This window comes from Pantherophis guttatus, chromosome 1 (genome assembly GCF_059756535.1).
Source record: "Pantherophis guttatus breed Tessera chromosome 1, ASM5975653v1, whole genome shotgun sequence".
Classification (NCBI taxonomy): domain Eukaryota; kingdom Metazoa; phylum Chordata; class Lepidosauria; order Squamata; family Colubridae; genus Pantherophis; species Pantherophis guttatus.
The window spans coordinates 305,985,236-306,007,857 of NC_142063.1; the positions used below are offsets into that span (position 1 = coordinate 305,985,236).

At 39.8% G+C, this 22,622-nt stretch overlaps 1 protein-coding gene across 3 annotated transcripts in view; it reads right to left on the bottom strand.

Annotated features, from left to right (window-relative positions):
- TTBK1 (tau tubulin kinase 1) overlaps positions 1-22,622 on the bottom strand; it is a 94,728-nt gene that overhangs the window by 15,618 nt on the left and 56,488 nt on the right. For all 3 annotated transcript variants that reach the window (XM_034427614.3, XM_087887809.1, XM_034427615.3), the window contains one exon: positions 20,525-21,083. In XM_034427614.3, coding sequence (XP_034283505.2) covers positions 20,525-21,083 — 559 coding nt within the window. The remainder of the gene's footprint in view (positions 1-20,524; positions 21,084-22,622) is intronic.

Here is a 22,622-nt window from a genome sequence, read left to right on the forward strand (position 1 = left end):
TAAATATAATGTAACTAACTTTTCCCCCTACTTTTCTCCCTAGATTTGTACTATTTAGTTTCCATTCCACTAAATCACAAGATTGTGACTGTTATCTATTAAGACATACTATGAAGGAAAAGCATTACATGGGAAGCAAAGCTTTCTTCGTTGTTGACACCTGAGCTGTCCGTTAGATAATACTAACAAAGAGACAAAAAAGAACACAAATTTACATGAACTGTACATGTGCTTATATGTATTGTATGCACCTGTACAAATGTAGAAATAATTGTTATAATTTAAAAGTAACTACATAATCTCAACATATTAGGGAAGACTGATAAGAGACTTGTGCCTGCACAGTCTTTGGGGCAGGTGCTAATGCGAAACTTCAACACCTTGGGCTATCCCTTCTTTGGGTTACATTTGTTTACATTGAATTTGGAGATAGCTCTTTTTACAGAGGATGTCTTCAAATGCAGGACTGTTATCTGTAAAATAGGACACACATCTCCTACATTCAGCCTTAGCCATTCTATTCTTACTAATATAGCAAATATGAGAGATTTACAATAGACCTACAAAACTGCCATCAATTAAGAGCAATAACTATGAAATGCTGTGACAATAAACATAACTTAATGGGGGAAGCATGCCAGCTTGTGCTTAGACAATTCTACCCCTCCTAAGTACAGGAAACATTGGAAAATATAATTGAAGTTTCATGCTATATCTGAAAAAAACAAACAGACTATTTAAAAAAATTCAATATGAAGTAAAAAGTTTAAGTCAATTCTGATTTGGGAATCTACTTCAAGTTTCTGATAAATTGAAGTTCCAAATTTATACGGAAAAGTTTTAGTTATACTGAGTTCATAATGCAAATACCTAAAATCCCAGAAAATTCTATGGAAGTTCCATAACAGAAATTTCAAAATGGTACATTACTCAATCAATTTCTTTCATTTTTATTATTGTTTTACAATTACTCCCTCTTCTGCTTAACTGAAAATCTGTAGCAATGACATGCTTGAGCATTTCAAATATGTATTTTAACCCAGGTTCTGACTAATGGACACAATTTAAAATATTTTTTTCTAATTAAAAGCAGGTGGTTTTCCAACAAATTCTTTTTTTTTACATTGTCTTAAAAACTGACTGATGAAATAAGTATTGAAAGAAAAAAGGGGGAACCTTCTAATTAAATATAATTAATCTCTTCATGAATCAGCTAGTTCCTTCTTAATGCACAATGATTTTAATATCAAGAATGCACTAAGCCAGGCCAGAAAACTGGCAGGCAAACGGTTCCTAAAGATTAAACACCTTCATAGCATTCACTGCACGGATCAAGATAAAAACATGAATCAAGTCTATTATATCCTCATGCCTGAAAGGCTGAGCTGGGGATGTAGAAATGCAGCTAAAGCTATGCAGTGTGAGTTGCAAAGTAAAGGCAAACTCAAAGGGAAGCGAGATGTGCAATTTGACTTTGGTACAGAAACTGTAGTAAAAAGACAGTGATTTTTGACATTGTAATTTTTAAAATATGCATCTGTGAATCCTTCTTCCAGCTGACTCCAATTTCTCATGCATGTTTATACTTAAATTAACAAGAGTAAAATGTGAAAAGAAGGCCTCAACATCAGCACAGATTAATGCAAAACTCTGCAATGATTTTATCTTAGTGTGAAAATAGCTCTCTCTCTCATGTCTGTGTTGTCTCTTTGCTCAAGCCTTACTACTGTATCTTAATTATAGTCACTGTTACAGCCTCATACTTGCTACCCCACTGTTCCACACCATCCCCTTGCAGTACTGTACGGTGACCAGCATTTAATAAGCTATATGCAATTCTAGCTGTACTCTTGAATCATGATGAGCCTCTGAACCATGTAGTGGAGAATTAAGAGAGAGGCAAGTGTTCTGAGTCCTTTTCTTGGCAGGGGATTTAGACATTTACAATACCTTCTAGGCCAAAAGTTGACTGGGATTCAATATTGCATTAAATGGTGACAAATGGGGCAGGTGGGCTTTATTATTGCATTACAAAGGCTGCTGCTTTCCCCAGTACAGGCTATGTTTTGTGTGTGAAGCGGGCCCACACCTGCTGGAGCTGGGATCTGGAAATGCGGAGGACAGAAGGCATAAGTCTGTGGTTTCCTGCTGTGAGGGGCATGTGCCTGCGGTGGGGCATGCGCACGGGGCTGCTCTCCGCCGAACGGCTGCGCTGTATGAAAGTGCCGCCAAGGTGAGGGTACTGTTCTGTCTCCAGGGTTGAGGAGGAGAAAACGGAGGACGCCAGTCTTCTTAGGGGGCTGTACCTCGGGAGAGAGTGTTGAGAATGCCTGTCCTCCTCCAACTGCAAAAGACCAAGAAGAGTGGAGGAAAAGGTGTCAGGCAAAGACTTGACTCGCTCCTGGTTTGTGCTGTGCATGCTGCAGAAATCTTCACTGGCGGAGGGCAAACACTTCTGCTTTATAGGGACTTAACATAGCCTGCATGTTCACCCATCTCTAGGCTAATCTCCTACTGTTACATGAAGGGGCCCTTTAGAAGTAAGAGGTACACCTAGGCCTTACCACTGCACTTTCACAGAAGTGAGGCAGTTCCATACTTTCTCTATTACAGGTTTTTTGAATCAAATAATGGAAAGAGGATAACAGCTCTGAAATTAATTTTGTTTGCCTCCTCACTTTTCTATTAATCCCTCCACACCCTCTTCTAAGTGGAAAAAAGCAGTTGCTTGGATAGAAGTCTAAATTTTTTCTATATTCTACATTCATATTTTCTATATTCTTAAAACTAAAAGTCACATTTTAAAGTAAGGAGCTTTTAAAAAAAAACAAAACACAATGATATCTTATAATAAGAAGGTTTAATTTAGGCTACCTCAAGCCTATCTTGCTGTAGGGAAGCCACCTACAATACCTTGATTGGCAACTAAATAGAGATGCAAACTATACAACTGTAAACTCTAAAAAGTTACAATAATAGGCACAGCATGAATAGTTGGGGTCACTATCACACATGAATATGATTCCTCCTGCAAATTTTATTTGCATCTTAGGAAGAATAAAAACAGACCTTCAAATAATGTGAAAAGAATTGATACTAAACTAAAAGGAAGCTAGCAATATTTATTTCTAATTTGTTAGGCAACTTAGATTTCCAATATATTCTGCTCTTCTCAAATACTGTACACAGAAGCTGTACTATTTATAAAAGTTTCACACAAATTCCTTTCAATCTCTCTGCAGAATTTACAACAGGCCTTTGTACTGTCTCAATAGATTAATCTGAAGTTAAACTGAACATTAATGTAATACTAAAAGAGAAAGAAAGACTATGGCACTGCATTACTTAAAGTGAACTAGTATAAAATCATTATATTAAGTATTTCTCAGAATGAAGTATACAAAAATTCCATTTTTAATTGAGTTAATAGAGGAAAACTATAGCAGATACAGAGATCAAATGTAAAATGCCTGTGTTTTATACCTTCAGAATAATGTGGTGTATATGTCCTCTCTTTTCCTCTCTTTTATCCCAGCTACTCTCATATGCTTTTCTTCTTCAAATTCTCCATCCCCCATAACCTGATTAGATCCAACTGCCTTCCAAAAGAAGAGGTATTCCAATCTTATGAATAAGATCACTTATGAATCACCTAGTTGATCTTCTTTATCAACTTCTGTGCAAGTACAGTGATGTGCTATTCCTAAAAGTAGCCTTTGATGAGCCTAAAAGTTGAGCTCTTGATTTTTTAAAATTGCCTTGGCCTGTTAGACAAGGGAAAACTGAAGCTTGCATAATTATTATATGCTTTTACTGGCAGTTCATTCCATCCCTTTTTTCCTTTATTATTTAACATAAATCAAATGTGGATAATTCCTTCAATGTTAGAAGTCTTCTGTTGTGTTAATTGCTGTGTCCTGGACCTATCCTAGTTTGTTTTTTAAAAATCTGTACAATGATAGGATTTATATAGTGATGCCACTATTCATGTATTAAATAATGTATTTCTACTAACAAGCAAGCCACAAAAATATATTACTATGGCATGTTTGATGTATTTTATAATTGTCATATTATAGATTAATATAAATGTAGACATCATTAGGAAAAAGCAGTGATTAAATGTTATTAAAGGTCAGAGCACCTTTTTATTTCAGGATTCACAAACATTTTTTAAAATTAAAAACAGATAAATGAATCTTGATATAAAACACCCACGTAGGATAATTAAGCAATGCATTGTTAAATTAAGACAAGCATGAAAACACTGTCTCACGCCATATTGATAAATATTAATATTCTTAACAGAAGCCAGGAGCATGTTCCACAATACAACATTTAAGATTATTTTTAACATGAATATTCTTCATTTCAAAACTTTACACTTTTGGAATTTCAAAAGAATAAAAGAAATCTATGCAAAATAGATATAAAAATATATTACTTTCCTAAAAGTTACCAAATATTGCACTTTATCTAAGTACTATAAAACAAGGAGGTTAGAGCCCAAGCACAAAATGATTTGTTTAAGATATTGTGGGAATGACTAATGCATGCTTTACTGGATTTTGCCTTGTTCTTTCCTATATCCAAGATTCTAGCATCTAATATGGATTCTAGAATGATAATGGCACAGAAGATAATCGGACATGATAAAAAAAAAACAGGTCTGTTGATATTTTTTTCATATCTGCAGAATAGGCAGCATCTCAAGTTTAAGGCTGATAGAAAAATGGATCAAGAAAACCTAAAAGATTTGAATAAGTATAGTTTTCTGCATCTAGTTGAACTAGATTTAGGAACTTCAAAAGATGTATTGAATAAACTTGCAGAATCAATTAACAATTGCTATCATATATATGTGAGAAATAAAGTATTGTAGGGCAATTTTTTACTCATTAGCTCAATCTACTGGAGAACTACCTCCAAAGACTGCTTAATGAGTTCAAAATAGAGAAAATGATTGACTGGGTTATTACTAGGTTTGGTACTGGGCTCACCCTCAATATTTTTTCCTAATGACTTGGAAAGAAAATCTTACTAAAATGCAGATGTCACAAGATTAGATGGAATAATTAAGACTAGGGGGTAGGCTTCGAGTCAATGTTGACTCCTGGTAACTGCCTGGACAAGTCTCTGCATTTTTCTTGGCAAGATTTCCGAAGTGGCTTGGCATTGCCTTGTTCCAAGGGTTTAATAGAAGTGACTGGCCCAACATTACTCAACTGGATTTGTTCCTACAGTGAGACTAGAACTCAGTCTCCCGATTTTTAGTCTGGTGCCTTAACCACTACATCAAATTAGCTCTCTAATTAAGATCTAGAAGACAAAGAAAAGTCAGAATGATTTTTAATAGCCTAGAAAATTAGAAAAGCCATGTACAAAGACAATTTCTTATATTTAGAAAAATGGAATCAAATGCACAATTATAAGCTTGGAGAACTTATTTTAACAATATGAATCATTAGAGCAGAATATGAATCACAGCATGAAATTGCTGCAAAAAGAATAAATATAAATGTTAAAAGCTATGCTTCTTTTAAATCAAGCCATGCTTCCTTTGAATCAAGCTTGACTCCTTGAGTTCATGAATACCTCTCTGACGCTTTTTTCGCAATGACACAGAAGTGCTCACCTACTGCTTTGTCCTGAAATTTCCTGAAATTTCATGGTGGTTTCTCACCTAAATATTAATCAGACTCAACCAGTAGCTTTTTAAAGTCAGCCAGAATCAATCAGGTGTGTAATTTTCAGGATCTATTTAAAATAGCTTCCAAACAGAGAAAGCAATATTTTTATTCAAGTCAAGTTCTGCACCTTAAGTATTGTGTCCAATTCTAATCATCACGTACTTTTGCATATTGACTATAAGAGGTTCGATGTTAGAACCCTAACCCTTAAAAGTTAAAATTGATCAGGGGAAAAGAAAGTAAACCCTATAAACCCTAAAAAAATAGTAAAGCCTTGCAAGTTGACAGATTGAAAACAGAGTAGAGAAGCAATTAAGTTATAGGTAGATAGTTTCAACCGAACAGCTCGAAAAGCCTCTAAATGGTAAAGAGAATTCAGAAATTGAACCCCATACCTAGACACAGGTTACCATAACTATAAATGTATTCATGGGGAAACTGGAGATACTTTTCCCACATCATTCCTTTCTCTTCTTCCTTTTCAATGTTCATCTTTCTTGTTCCAGATTAACAAGAAAGTAAAAGGCTACTCTCTTTTTCAGCGTGGTACATTTTTGGCACATGACCTGTTAGGAATCCTTGCTTCTAATGTTTCTCCTAATGTGATTAAACTGTTTCAAGACAGTTTAATGTATTGAAAAAAAAGATGTGGAGACTCTAGAAAGAGTGCAGAGAAGAGCAACAAAGATGATTAGGGGATTGGAGGCTAAAACATATGAAGAACGGTTGCAAAAACTGGGTATGTCTCGTTTAATGAAAAGAAGGACTAGGGGAGACATTATAGCAGTGTCCCAATATCTCAAGGGCTGCCACAATGAAGAGAGAGTCAGGGTATTCTCCAAAGCACCTGAGTGTAGGACAAGAAGCAATGGGTGGAAACTTATCAAGGAGAGAAGCAACTTAGAACTAAGGAGAAATTTCCTGATATTTAGGACAATTCATCAGTGGAACAACTTGCCTCCAGAAGTTGTGAAAGCTCCAACACTAGAGGTTTTTAAGAAGATGTTGGATAACCACTTGTCTGAACTGGTGTAGGATTTCCTGCCTAAGTAAGGGGTTGGACTAGAAGACTTCCAAAGTCCCTTCCAACTATTCTATTCTATTCTATTCTATTCTATTCTATTCTATTCTATTCTATTCTATTCTATTCTATTCTATTCTATTCTATTCTATTCTATTCCATTCCATTCCATTCCATTCCATTCCATTCCATTCCATTCCATTCCATTCCATTCCATTCCATTCCATTCTATTCTAAGACTGTTAGGAAAAGTACAATTCCTGCTGCATGCTTCTGTGGCTGTATACCAGGTGAAAGGAGTAATGGTAATTGTATTTTTCCTAACATGTAAGAAACAGTTGAAATAGGGGGAAAGTGCATCCCTTGAATTTCCAGTGACTAAGGCAAAGCCTGAGACAGCTTCTGAATACAATAGCAATAGTAATAGCACTTAGACATAGAAACCGCTTCACAGTGTTTTATAGCCCTCTCTAAGTGATTTACAGAGCATATTACCTCCAACAATCTGGGTCCTCATTTTATCGACCTTGGAAGAATGGAAGGCTGAGTCAACCTTCAGCCGGTGAGACTTGAACTGCCAAACTGCTGGCAGCCGGCAGTCAGCAGAAATAGTCTGCAGTACTGCATTCTAACCACTGCTCAAAGCTGCAATATAGGGAAAGTTGGCCTCTTCCAGAAGACATTTGTATTTCAAGTTGGAAATAGCTGACAGGATTAGGTTGGTTACACCAGAAGACTGATTTTTTTATATAATCAGTTGATTTGGTGTATATGATATACTTCTGGTATATATAACCATATAGCTACAATAATCATACTTTGATAAATTAGTTAAAATCATATATTTCGTTTAATTGGGATATAAAACATTCAAAGAATGTGGAGAATACTCCTGTGAACATTTGTCAATCTGTAACAAGTTGTCATCTTTAAGTTTATTAATAGCCTACTTAAGCTATCTGAACTAAGGCTATTGTGCCAGCAATGAAAAATTATTCCTAGAAGTATCCTTTTTATCACAAGGTATAAAATTTAATGTATAAATCTAAATCATTAACACCTTTCTACCCAGTGAAGTTCTTCTGTATGGACACTGAGATCTTGACTTCTCCTTAGCTTCTCCTGAGTGGCCCTGTTCTCCTTCCTTCTGGAGTAAATAACACTTGAAGAATTGTAATACAGCTTTAGGCTTGTTAAACTATAGTTCAGCTTCTAGGTATAAAACAGTTCCAAAATTCAAATCAATACTTAAAACTTTTCACACATTCAGATTTTGTTCTATAAAACTCATGCTATAATTACAAACAGAAAAAGGATGTCCACCCTAACCATGGAAGTTCATTGAATGACTTTGGCTCAGTCATTCTCTCCCTCTCAGTACAACCAACCTGGTGTTGTGCGAGGAAAAATGGTTATTATGAAATTAAAAACTCCTGAAGAAAAGTTATTAAAGTTATGAAGAAGTTATTAAAGTTACAAATAAATAAACAGTTTTCAAATTGAAACAGAAAAATTCCCAAATGAATAAACAGTCAATTTCATGCTCAAAACAGCTGTTTTAAACTTGAAACAAGCTGTTTCAAGTTCATAATGCTCCAAATGAGAATTTTTTTGTCCAGTGTTACATTGAAAAAATAAAGATCCAGGTTTTTGCCTTTCTTTTCTCTTTATAGCTTAAGTTAAAATATTCAGTAGTTTACAAACAAAATTATGATATTTCATACCCATCCAGTGATACCTTCAGATCACTGGACATTAGATATTTTTGTTTGACTTTTAGGCATAGGTCTACCCAAGAAAAAACTTAGTACAGACATCAGATCATATGTCTCTTTAGAAATTAGAAGTTCATAATCCTACAAATTAAGCAAAAAGTATTATAGTCAGAAATAACACAGAACATATTATATGGCAGAATCTTTTGTTAAATATCAGAAATACCTCATTACAAATTGAAGATATTGATATTTATGCATCATAATCTTCCTAATTTTAAACAGATTTATTTTTTTTATTCAACTGAATTTTACTATAGAATAATGACTATTTAGTAAGATTAAATCCTGAACTCAGGGATTTTTTTAGCAAAAAAAAAAAAAAAAGCCAGAGTTCCTAATTTATCTTGTGAGCAAACACTACAGTCTTCTAACTCTGATAATGCAAGTTGAAAACATAAACCAAAAATTGACTGTGTGAATTCTGGTTTCTTGTTATTTTCAAACATTAACAGAGAGATTTACTTCTCAGTTAAGTATTATCAGGGTCAGAGTGTAAGTTATAAAAGACTTGCAAAAATTGCTAATTACAAATTTTCATTTGTTGCTTGCTCATGCTGTACACCTGATGAATACAGTTACCAAAGGGATTCATATAGTATGCAGTTGCATCAAACAAATGTATTCCCCAGGATATTTACCTTATTATATAAGAGTTTATAGAATAAAAGGGTATAAAGAAAATCTGTAAGTTATTTAGACCAGTATACTCAAACAACAGTACTGAGCTCCCTTCCTCAAGTTAGGGAAGAGAAAGGAGAGCAAAGGACAGAGATATACATACGATGGGGCAAAGAGAACAACTGTACTTGTGCTTCATCATGCAAATGATGTGAATCTTGTGCTTTGCATTTTCAGCATAATGCAATTGCTGTAAATTATATAGTTTATGTTATTTATGCAATATAGACCAAATTATTATGAGTTGTATTATACACCAATTCTGTACCAAAGAAAGACAGACCTTCTTGTCTCTACTTAAACATTCTGGGTAAAGGAATTGAACATTTCAACAAAGCATTTTTGGAGTCTAGGAATATAGTACTTTGTGAAAAATTTAGTCTTAATCACCAAAATAAAATAGAATAAAATGTTTTATGCCAGTTAGTTCTCATTATTTGAAGGGCTTAGGAGAAGATTGCTGTCAAAGTCACAAATGTTGCTTCAGCTCTCACTCATTATTTTACTATTGCAGGAAGCATGTTTAAACTTAATGTAGTGAAAAAAGTTGTAATAAAATACTACTAAAGAAATACATACATCCTTCCCTGACAAAAACAATGGCCCTTTTGTTTTTATCTTGGTTTGAGCGAGTTGAACTTGGCAATCACCGAGTTATTGGTGGAAATTAAGATATGCAAAGTTGAAAACCATTGGCAACTATTAATTAGTTGACAACAATGAGTTCACAACATTTCTCTGAAAAAAAGCATAGATGAGAGATCGCTCTCTAATCAGTTGTAAAAATTTGGAGAATGATACAGACATTCAAACATGCCCAACATTTCATAGCCTTAATCAGCTAGCACTAATATATTAAGATATGTTCTAAGAATTTGTTTTAACATCTCCTAAAGTGTATTTAAAGAGCAGAAGAAAATCAGTGGGTTTATTTGTACAAATTTGAATGTCTCATAGCATGGGGTTATATGGATATTACTGAATACTACCACATTCTACTGCTATAGTCCACCTTTTAATAGGCCATTTCCTTTGGGCTCCTTGGCAAAGGTGAGCAGGAAACACCAATAGAATATAATGCAATGCAATATGATGTACAAAATCCAAGTTACTAGTCCTTGTATATTAATTACATTAAAAATAAAGTTAATATTTTCCAAATGTTCTTCTGTACTAGGGAAATCCCCTCACGTGGCTTTCTTTTTGAATAGAATTTTAAATCAATTGAGGTTTTTTATTGAGACAATTAATTTATCAAAATACTATGGAATATGGTAGTAGAAAATAAGATATATTTGGAAAATGTGACAGATATTTTTATTTTTTAAAAAAGAAAAGGAAGTCAACAAAGAAAGGGGATGACTACCTGGAGTTTACTTAGATTTGAAATTTCAACAGTTGCCCCTTCCAGCAGTCATGTGACTGCATTTCTGGCACTTGGCAACCAGGCTGCATTTATCGCTGTTTGCAGCATCCCATGGTCACCAGACCACATTTTATGACAGTTTTGCTGAAAACTGGCATGTACGTCCAGTTTTGGGCAAAACCATGCCCATAATGAATGATTGGTTCAGTTAATAACTGTCACATTCATTTAATTAAAAAAAAAAAAAAGAGCCTTGGTAGTACAGTGGTCTAAAGCACCCTGTTATTAAGACCAGCTGCCTGCAATTACTGCAGGTTCGTATCTCACCAAGGCTCAAGATTGACTCAGCCTTCCATCCTTTCTAAGATAGGTAAATTGAGGACCCAGTTGTGGGGGCAATAAGCTGACTTTGTATAATTATACAAAAGAATGAAGGCTATTGCTTAGCGCATTGTAAGCCGCCCTGAGTCTCCGGAGAAGGGCGGCATATAAATCAAATTTAAAAAAAAAAAATAATAATCACCACAAAAATGGTCATAAAATTGGACTGGTCATGTGACCGGCCAGCTTTACAATCCTCACAAGTTATGACCGTGATGGGTAGGCTCCATTACAGTTGTAACTCAAGGATTAACTGTACAATTTCTTCACAGGGGATGAGCCATCTTTATTTAAATGTCAAGACACAAATTTCTTATGGAATTGAATTTAATTTCTGAAACTTCTTTAACTACAGAATGGGAGGCTAATAGAGCATTTATGAGACGGCAATTCATCTCTCACATATTAACTAGGACAATTATGCAAAAGCAAAATGATATCCTATTGAATTATCTGAAAAAATTGGAAACAAGTCACAAATTAAATTCAGGGTTAGATTTTAGTGCAAAAGATAAAAACTATACAGAATCAGCCTGATTTACTAAAAATAAATATATAAAAAGTTGAATCTTATCACAGAGAGATAATCTGAACAACGTAATAACGCAGACAAATTATTGCTTTACAATTGCAGGAAGAGCAGAATAAAAGAAGGATAACTTTGGAATGGAACCAAATCTGTCTCTACAATGAAAGGCATTAGTCAGCATTTCATTATTTTTAATGAAAAAATATATATATTATACATTATACATCTCCACCCCGGACCACCCCAATGATGCCCTTAAAGTGATGTCCCAGTGCCTGGAGGCTGTACGGATCTGGATGGGGAGGAACAGACTCAGGCTCCACCCATCCAAGACCGAGTGGCTGTGGTTTCCGACGTCCCAATATAGTCAATTGGTGCCATCACTGACTATTGGGGATGAGTCATTGCCCCCCACGGAGAGGGTTCGCAACTTAGGCGTCCTCTTGGACTCACGGCTGTCTTTAGAAGAACACTTGACGGCTGTGGCCGGGAGGTCTTTTTATCAGGTTCGCCTGATTCGCCAGTTGCGTCCCTTTCTGGATCGGGACTCGTTAAAAACGGTCACTCATGCCCTCGTCACTTCACGCCTGGACTACTGTAATGCTCTCTACATGGGACTCCCCTTGAAGAGCACCCGGAGGCTCCAGCTGGTCCAGAATGCGGCCACGCGGGTAGTTATGGGAGCAGCATGGCACTCCCATGTGGCTCCCCTCCTGCGCGAGCTGCACTGGCTCCCTGTGGTCTTCCGGGTGCGCTTCAAGGTCTTAGTTACCACCTTTAGAGCGCTCCATGGCTTAGGACCGGGGTACTTACGAGACCGCCTTCTGCCACCAATAGCCTCTCACCGCCCAGTATGCTCCCATAGAGAGGGGCTTCTCAGGGTGCCGTCAGCCAAACAATGTCGACTGGCGGCCCCCAGGGGGAGAGCCTTTTCTGTGAGGGCACCCACCATCTGGAACGAGCTCCCCCCAGAGATACAGAAGATTCCGGATCTGCGCACTTTCCGCCATGCCCTCAAAACATTCCTGTTTCAGCAGGCTGGCCTGGCCTAACTTTCCCTTTATATTGCTTTTTGATTTTATTTTAAACTGGGATGTCTTGAATTATCTAGGACCAGAATGTTTAGTATATTTTAATTGGTTTTTTATTATTAACGTTTGTATTACATGTATTTTTATCGTTCGCTGTTCACCGCCCTGAGTCCCTTAGGAATAGAGCGGTATATAAATTTAATAAATAAATAAAAAAATATATATAAATAAAATATTATACAGAGAGCAGCAATCTGACCCAGCAGAAACTGAAGAACATTTAAATACCCTGATTCCCCTAAAATAAGACAGCTCCTGATAATAAGCCCAATCGGGCTTTTGAGCGTATGCACTGAAGTAAGCCCCCCCCCCGAAAATAAGCCCTCCCTGAAAATATTTAAATGCATGCGCAGCCGGTCCCCGCCATTTCCTCAGGTTTTCTCCACGTGCCCCAAAATAATAAGATCTCCCCTAAAATAAGAACAAGCGCTTATTTCAGGGTTCAAAAAAATATAAGACAGGATCTTATTTTTTGGGGAAACACGGTAGTATATTACAAAAAAAATAACTGATCAACAAAAAAGGTTTTTAATCAACCTATAACTCAGAGGTGGATTCTAAAAATTTTTACTACCGGTTCTGTGGGTGTGGCTTATTATATGGGCATGGCTTGATGGTCATGTGACAATTCTCTAGGATTTAGTAGAGGTACTGGTCTACCAGGCTTTTAACTGCTTGCAGAGCTGTACCGGTCTACTCATTTGTTTTTGGAAGCACTGGTCTACCCATTTGTTTTTGAAGGCACCGGCCTACTCATTTGTTTTTGGAGGCACTGGTCTACCCATTTATTTTTGCAGGCACCGGTCTACTCATTTGTTTTTGGAGGCACCGGTCTACCACCACACTGCCTTTTAACACTGATCAGCTGTAGGGCAGCCCTTTGAAGCCCCGCGGCAAGAGTTTAAACCGTTTTTTTCCTTCTAGCCGATCAGCTGGGACTCAGGAGGCAGCAATAGATTGGGGGTGGGGCCAAATAAAAGGTAAGAATAATGCGGGGAGGGCAGAACCGGTTTGGTTACGTCATATCATCACCGCTACCGGCTCGGCAGAACCAGGCGGAACCGGGAGGAACCCACCCTGCTATAACTAAAGACAAAACTTAATGAATTTTAATTAAGCAATTAAAAATTTAAAAATGAATAAAACTGCATGATCCTATGGCATTTCAGCAATATATTATAAGATTTTTCAATAAATTCTGATTAAACGTTTAAATCAAGTAACAAACAAAACTCAGGCACATTCTGGAAACAGGCTTTTCATTGCTATGATTTATAAAGTAGGAATGGATTTGGCTCCTCCTTAAAGATATAGACCTGTTTTATTATTGAATGTGTATTATAAACTTCTTTAGCAATTCCTGCTAAGAGGATAAATGTTTTTTTAACTGAGATAATATATCCTGACCCTGACTTTGTCCAGAAGATATATATGAGAGAAAATATCAGATACATTTTGAAGGCTACTGGCAAGATAAACCAGAAGACCAAAGATAAGTTATTATTTTTCTTAATGCTGAAAAAGCCTTTGATCCTCTAAAATGATCTTTTTGGTTACAGATCTGCAAAAAAGTACGCTGTGACCTTAATTTATTTTCATGGGATATAGGGTACTATAAAGCAGTAATCCCCAACTTTTCTGGCACCAGAGACCGGTTTCATGGAAGACAATTCTTCCACAGCCCGCGGGGGGGGAGAGGGGAGGGGTTGCGTGCAACCTAAATTCTGTACATATGCAGATGAAGCTTTGCTTGTTCGCCCACCAATTGAGGGGCCTGATTCCTAAGAGTAATGAGCAGCCAAGGATTAAATTCAAAAACCTGTAAAAAAAATTTTTAAAGGTGTACAAATATGCCAGTTGCCTAACATGGATTTCAGAATGGATTGTATTTCTTTATTGTTCCATCATCTTAATGGAAGGGGCAGTATATATTTAGGTTAATATACATTAAAAAAAACCATTTTAAGAGACTATCAAACAATTTACTAAATGTTTGAGATAAATATAGGAAAATAATACGTCCATACTTTTCCTCTTGTGGCTCCTTACTGAATGTCTTTCTTTATGATGAAGAAAGCACTAAGAAATTTGCTTAATGGTGAGAAAATAGTCTGCTTAAATTATAACATATTAGTATTTAAGAGGACTCTCAAATTGTTTGCTATGCCATGCTCTTTCATGCTTAGTTGGTTCCAATATTCTCAAGTAAATAGTACAGCAAAACTAGCAAACGGTTACATGAATTATTAGGCTTACTTAAGACCAATTAAATTAAATTAATTAAAGGGACGTGGTGGCTCAGTGACTAAGACACTGAGCTTGTCGATCGAAAGGTCGGCAGTTCAGCGGTTCGAATCCCTAGTGCCACGTAACGGGGTGAGCTCCTGTTACTTGTCCCAGCTTCTGCCAACCTAGCAGTTTGAAAGCACATAAAAAAATGCAAGTAGAAAAATAGGGACCACTTTTGGTGGGAAGGTAACAATGTTCCGTGAGCCTTTGGCATTTAGACATGCTGGCCACATGACCACGGAGACATCTTCGGACAGCACTGGCTCTTCGGCTTTGAAACGGAGATGAGCACTGCCCTGTAGAGTCGGGAACGACTAGCACATATGTGCCAGGAGAACCTTTATCTTTAAGACCAATTTATCTTATCATCTTCATTATAATTTTCATATTAGTCCTACTTCCATCTATAATCACTATTTATATTTTTCTCTATTTTCTCCTATCCCCTCTCATTTGTCACTCCCTCATCTATGTATGGTGAAAGCTGAATTTGAGAATCCATAGCATATTAAAGACATCTAAATATTTTTCAGAGTTCTCTGATTATTTAAAAACAACTGTGAATCTAAGCAAAACATATGAACTATGGCATATATTTTCTGAAAGAGGTTCATCAGTACCTTGAACATGGGATATTGTAACTGTTGAATAAATAAAATAAGTATTGGAAGAATAGCTACAAATGTATAACTGAGAAAAAACAAATAAAAATACAAAATTATAATATATTGATTACTGAAGAAGTATAATGGTTAAACTTGTTTTGGGGGGCATGTATAATAGTTTTTTAAGATGTTATTTCTGACATGTAATGATAATTTTTTCTACAATACTGGGTATTTATATGACTTTCTTAAAGTGTTCTGCATAGTTTATTTTAATAAAGAAATAGACAACATGTGACTCATTTCCTTACTTAAACAGAGAACAAGAATGATCATCGGTGGGTTAAAAAAATCAGTGACAGCAGGAGCAACTTCTAATTTCCTGTCAGCTTCCCAACTTCCTTGTGGGAAGTTGGCAGCGAGCATCAGAAATGTATTTCCTCCTTTACTCTTTCCTTCCCAGCAGGTAAGTAAGTGGATGCAAAATGTGGAAGTACAAAATGTGGGGAGTATGTGACTCCACAAATGGCTGGCACAGTGCAAGTGCAGAGGGACTAGTAAAAGGTGCACCATTTCTCCATTAACTTTCTCCATGCAGGCTTTCCACCAGCAAAGACTTTGTTAGTGGGAAGGTGACAAGAAGCCTGGCAATCTTATCATTTCTTTCTAGTTCCCTTCCACCACAGCAGTGCAACAGTGGCACTGAGCAACAGGCACAAAGGGGCACAAAATCTTCTCCCAAATTCATTCCCTTAAAAATACAGCATTCTGTACATTAGCCCATTTGAGATTCTTTTGTTCGTGGAGTTTTGCCTTATGATTTCGCTCAATGAAAGGTTACAAAGCATCAAGCAGACACAAGAGTTTTAGTAATATATAGATGAGTGATGACTAACCTTTTTGCCATTGCGTGCCAAAAGCAGGGGGAGCGCAGGGGGTCGTGAGTGTGCGTGCCCACACCCATAATTCAATGCACCCCATCCCCCCGAACTCCCCCCACTTTTGGCACGCGATGGCCCGGTAAGCCTGTTTTTTGCTCTCCCCAGGCTCTAGAGCCTTTCTAGGAGCCTGGGGAGGGCGAAAATGGTCATCCCCCCTCCGGAAGCCAGAAACAGTCTGTTTCCCGACTTCCGGTGGGCTAGGAAGGCCCGAAAATCAGCTGGCCAGTGTGCGCATGCGTGCCGGACCTGAGCCAGGGCAACGCTCGCGTGCCCACCAATATGGCTCTGCGTGCCACCTGTGGCACGCGTGCCATAAGTTTGCCATCACGAATATAGATAATGTTCCTTAACTACCCAAAGAAGTAGTTCACAGGAATTGCAGCATCAAAAGGAAGTGAAATAAGTCTTGAATAAAAGCATAGCAAGCCAACCCAGATCTTGCCCTAGCTTGAAAAAGATTAGCTACATTGTCGCCCCAGTCACCAAGTCAAACAACATACAATGGCAACTGGGACTTGATTTTCCAAGGCCAAGAGATGAAGTCATAAAGCACGATTGCATCCCTAAGTGTTGTCACTTGTGTTGTGTATAAAGTTGCACAACAGCCATTGCACAGCTCAGGGAAGAAGCATGAGAAGCACCACACAGGTCAGGAAGGAAGCACATGGGTGCAAGAGTGGATCAGAGGAGGTGATAGGAATGTGCGAGAGGTAGCATGGAGGTTAGGGACACAGCACAAAGGTATGGAAAGAGGAAGTGAGAGCTGTGGGACAGGTCAAGAAAGGTGCAAAAGGGTGCAAAAGGATATGCAAGCAGTGAAGCATGTGTCAGGGACAGTGTGCATGGTTGAAAGAGTGCATGAGAGGCATGGTGAGGGTCAAGGAGGGTGCAAGGGAGTATGTGAGGAGGACAGCATGGGTCACAGAGCGTGCAAGGAGATGCCCTTGAGGTACTGTGCAGGTTGAAGACAGTACATAAGATGAGTGATAGGTATGGTGCAGGTTGGGGTGGGTGCATAAGAGTATATGAATGGCCAGCAAGAGGGAAAGGATACATAGGTAGGGAAATCTTAACCCAGAGATCTGCAACCTTCCCTGCTAGCTTCCTCACTGACTTTCTGGGAGCCACTTGGGATGGCCAGATGGGTGGCGTATAAATTTAATAATAAACAAATAGAAAGAGCAATAGCAATAGCACTTAGACTTATATACCGCTTTTACAGTGCTTTTACAGCCCTCTCTAAGTGGTTTACAGAGTCAGTATATTGCCCCCAACAATCTGGGTCCTCATTTTACCCACCTCTGAAGCATGGAAGGCTGAGTCAACCTTGAGCCAATGAAATTTGAACTGCAGGTAGCAGTCAGCTGAAGTAGCCTGCAGTACGGCACTCTAACCACTGCACCACCTCGGCTCTTAATAAATAAAATAAAGCTGGCATGGAAGATTGCAAATGGCAATCATATGATAGGGGAATGCTTAGCAACTGGTCATTAGTAGAAATGGGCTGCCAAGCACTTCGATCATGATCACATGATCATGGGGCTGCTGCAGGGGTGAAATGCTACCAGTTTGGTTTGGACCGGTCCAAGTGAACAGGTAGCGGAGATTGGGGCTGGTTCGCCGAACTGGTAGCAATTGCTGGCTGGCCACACCCCTGAACCTGTCTGTGGCCTGCAGCCCTGCCTTCCACTCAGCCTTCCCGGCATCCCCGTGGCCAGCTTGTGAAGGCAGGCTAGCGGAAGGCCACATGGAAGGCAGGCAAATATGGCAGGGCTGCAGGGAAAGGAGCTAGCAGCCTACTCCCTTCCCCGCAGCCCTGCCATGCTTGCCTGCCTTCCAGGCTGCCTTCCTGGCGGTCCCACATGCCCGCTTGCCTTCCAAGGTCAGCGTCCAGCCCGGCCCAGCCAGTGGGTGGATGGGCGGCCCTTGGTGGAAATGCAGAAGCTGAGCTGGGGCTGAAAGGGGTGGCGGTGGTGCTCTGGGAGGGCAAGTGGACATCCCTGGGCTGCTGCATATTCGCCTGCCCCGTTTCTGCAAAGGCAGAGCCCTCCCCCTGCAGGACGATCAAAAGAGGGGAGGGGGATGGTGAAGAAAAGGCTGCCTTCCACCCGGGCCCGCGTGCCTCCCATGCTGGCTCCGCGTGGCTTGGGGCTCCAAAGCGGCCCACTGGCTTCCCACCCGACCACCTGCCTGCTCTCTTTGACTGCTGGCACCACTCTGGGAACTCGGCCTGCAGAGTGGTGCTCCGGGGGAAAGAGGCTCAGCCGCGGCACTGCTTCCCGCCAGTGAAGAACCAGAGCGAGAGGAGCGGAAGCCTCCGGCGGCCGGTAGGGTGGAAGCCCCCCACATGCGGAGAGGGCCAGGCCGGCCGCGCCACTACAGAGCCTGCGGCACTTTCCCTTCGGCCTGTGTCACGGCGCTTATCCAGCCGAGCCAGTGCGGGTAGCCCTTCATCTTGCCGAAGATCAGGCCACCACACTTATAGTCATGCAGCCAGACGGAGCGGGACATGGCACGGGCAGAGAGGCCAATGCAGCCCCCGCCAAGGCCACCCTGGCTGAGTAGTTGCAGTTTCTCTGCAGCAACAGGCAACAAGCAACCCCGCTGTTGTTCGCTTTCATTTCGCAGCGGGAGAAGGAAGAAAGCGAACAGTGGTGGCGCGCCACATGCAAGTGTGCATGTGCAGCAGCCCCGGGACGTCCATGGCCAGCTTGCCCTCTCGGAGCACCGCTATTCGCTTTCATCAGCTGCAGCAGGCAACAGTGTGCATTTAAGAAGGGGAGCGTCTTGCATATGCTGCGCTGCCACCGTTCACTTTCTTTCTTCTCCCGCAGCGAAATAAAAGCAAACAACAGCGGGATTGCTTCAGGAAGGCAGCGGCGGCAGCCTTTTCCAAGCGTAGTGCATGGAGGCGAAGGCGGCTGTAGCACGCCTGTTGCTGCAGAGGCACTGCGATCACTCAGGGTGGCCTCGGTGGGGCTGCATTGGTCTCTCCGCCCACACCATGTCCCGCTCTGGCCGGCCATGTGACTATAAGTGCTGCAAACTGGTCTTTGGCAAAATGAAGGGCTACCTGCACTGGCACGGCTGGGTAACCGCCGCTGCACAGGCCGAAGGGAAAGCGCTGGAGTGTGGCATGGCCAGGCCTGTCCCTCCCCCCACGCACTTAAGAAGGGGAGAGCGGCTCTGGTAAATTTCGCTACAAGAAGCCTACAGCTGCTGCATCTTTCAGAACAAGAAGGCACACCGAAAAAAAGAGGCTGCAGCTGCAGGCATCTCACAACAGGGGAAAATAGGGTTTTAGAATAGAAAATAGAAATTTAAAAAATTTTCCTGCCAGGTTCTGTGAGCGTGGCTTGGTGGGGTTGGGGTCATGTGACTGAGTGGGCGTGGCTATTAGTGACATCAAGTTGGTTATGCCCACTCAGTCACAGGAACGCCCCACCAAGCCATGCCCACAGAACCGGTAGGGAAAATTTTTAGATTTCCCCACTGGGGTGGTGGGATGGCTGGAACTCTGAGAACTGGTCGTAAACAGCATTCTGACTGTTTATAGAATGCTGTAAACAGAATGCTGACTGGATGGTGGCCTATTTGTATTCAGAATAGGAGATTTTCTCTGGATGAGAAATAATAGAGAAAAATTGTTGTCTGTTCTGAACCAACTCAGTCTAGGAAAGTATACATTAGTGCCAAATTATCTTTTGATTCCATGCATAATAATACATATATATTTCAGGATTAGCACACAGATGTTGTCTAATTTGATTCTTCCAATCTACTGTCCTCATTCTATAGCAGAAGTGGACAACCTGTGCTTGAACTATAGCTTCCAGCATCCCTTATCATTGGCCATATTGGTTCAAACTAATGGAATAAAAGATTCAGCAACATCTACAAGGCCATAGGTTTCCCACCACCCTGGTGATCCTCAGGACTTTTTTACATCAAAAACAATTCACATGGATTCACTTCTAATGGAATTTGCTATAAAACATTACTGATGCTGGTGTAATAACACTAGTATCGATTCTTTAGATACACTCGATCTGGATATGATGCCCAGATGTGATGACTTCACTAAATAAAACAGACATCACTAAAATGAAAAACAATGGCAATATGAAGGAGATGGATTTCTTTTGCATATCTTACCTGTCTCTCGGGACCCATTGGCTCAGATTCTCGTCTCCGCTGCCGGATAGCTGGTGCTGAATATAAGGGGGACTGTGATGGGCTTCCTGGTTGTTGCTCATGTTTACTCTCAGAAACTGTGTGGCACTGCATTTCATTTCTGTGGGAACTGTCCTCCTCAGCCACAGGCTGCATACCTCGGACTCGCCCATCATGTATTTTGGGCCTGACTGCTGCTTCTGCACCCAATTGCCTCCTTTCGTCCCCTTCTTCTATGGGCTTTAGTTCCTCAGGTTCCTCATCTGTTGTCCCAGATGTGCTTGGTTCAGCGCCAGGATGGAAGTCCTTCAGTTCTGTCTCTTTATCAATTATAACCCACTCTTTGCTGTCAAAGTCCTCCTCCTCAGCCAGGGGCACTGATCGGAAAGCATTACTGAGAGCTTCATGCTCCACAGAAGCAGATACATCCATCCTGCCACTTGCCTGTCGGTCTACCTGACCAGTCTCAATAGAAAGCATCTGTGCTGGTTGAGAAGAGCATACAAGCCGGGAAGGAGAACAAGGTAAATCTACTCGGGATCTAAAAATAAAAACAAAAAAGGCCAGGTCAAATTAATTTTTAAAATTAAGAATTTAGGATTATTAAAGAATAATAGGGATGACTATTTCCTATAATCTAAGTTAAAGAACCTTCTGAGAATAGCTTCCCTAAAATAGGATCTGTTCCCTTCCAAATTCATTGAAAATTCAAAAGATCAAACTGAATATTAAAGCTGCCTTTCTTCAAGTATAACTCACTAGTCACATGTTTCTTTGGTACAGAATATTAGCAGAGTCAAACACCTGTAACCACCTGACCACTTTCCTCTCACAGCATGCCTTTGCTCGTCTGTGCAAGAAGATGGCCACTATGCAAGATGAGTGGACCCTATTCATTCTGTTGCCTCACGTATGGAATTATCTTCCAGGAAAAGAGGGAGTAATTTTTAACATCTACTAAATCATTTTCAGGCTACTTAACTTAAAAAACTTAATTTCATTTTATGCTTTTACATTTTATTTTTTTATTTTATTTTCCATTTGTCTAGACCTTTTTGCCGTCGTGTGCCAAAAGTGGGGGGAGCACAGAGGGGTTGCGTACGTGTGTGCCCACACCCATAATTCAATGCACCCCGCCCCCACGCATGTGACCCCTCTGCACTCCCCCCAGTTTTGGCATGTAATGGCCCAGTGGACTCGGTAGGCCTGTTTTTCAACCTCCCTAGGCTCCAGAGGCTTTCTTGGAGCCTAAGGAGGACAAAAACAGCCTTCCCCACGCCCACAGAGGCTGGAAACAGCCTATTTCCCAACTTCCGGCGGGCCTGGAAGGCCTGAAAAATCAGCTGGCTGGCACGTGCATGCATGCTGAAGCTGAACTAGGGCAACACTCGCATGCCCACCAATATGGCTCCACGTGCCACCTGTGGCACGCGTGCCATAGGTTCGCCATCACGGGTCTAGATGAACTAATACCCACTGAATTACATAAATATTGTACATTTCAATAAAACCCATTTATCTGTCTAAATCAGAGAGTTTTATATGAGTAAGTTATTAATTGACCAGCTACAGTTAGTAATTTTAAAATGTAAGCATAACAACTTAAAGATTCAGTAGAGATCTACAAGTCTTTGAAGTAATGAACTGCACAATTAAATTTCTTTTCTCCATCGCTTAGCATTGATAGGTCTGAGTAAAAAAAGGGGGGGGGGAATAATACCGATTCAAAATAAACTGACCATTTAAATCATAACTTAATGTTTGTTTGTTTGTTTGTTTTTTGTACTTCGAAGTCAACCAACTCCTTGATGAATTTGGGTGAGAAACAACATATGTCTGTGTGGGTTGGTTTTTTTTTTACAGTTGACATCAAAATTATCAAAAGAAAACAAAAACTATAGTCTCCACAACTATCCTGTTCCAAGGCCTGGGAGGACAACCAAATTTTTTAACAGTTTATGAAAAGTCATTACATACAGATCTCTGGTGGGATGCTATTTCAGCTTTTGCATTGCTTTCTTTGTCTCTTAGCTATATGCCCAAAGCTTGAATAAGAATGTATAAAAGCCACTTAATTGGC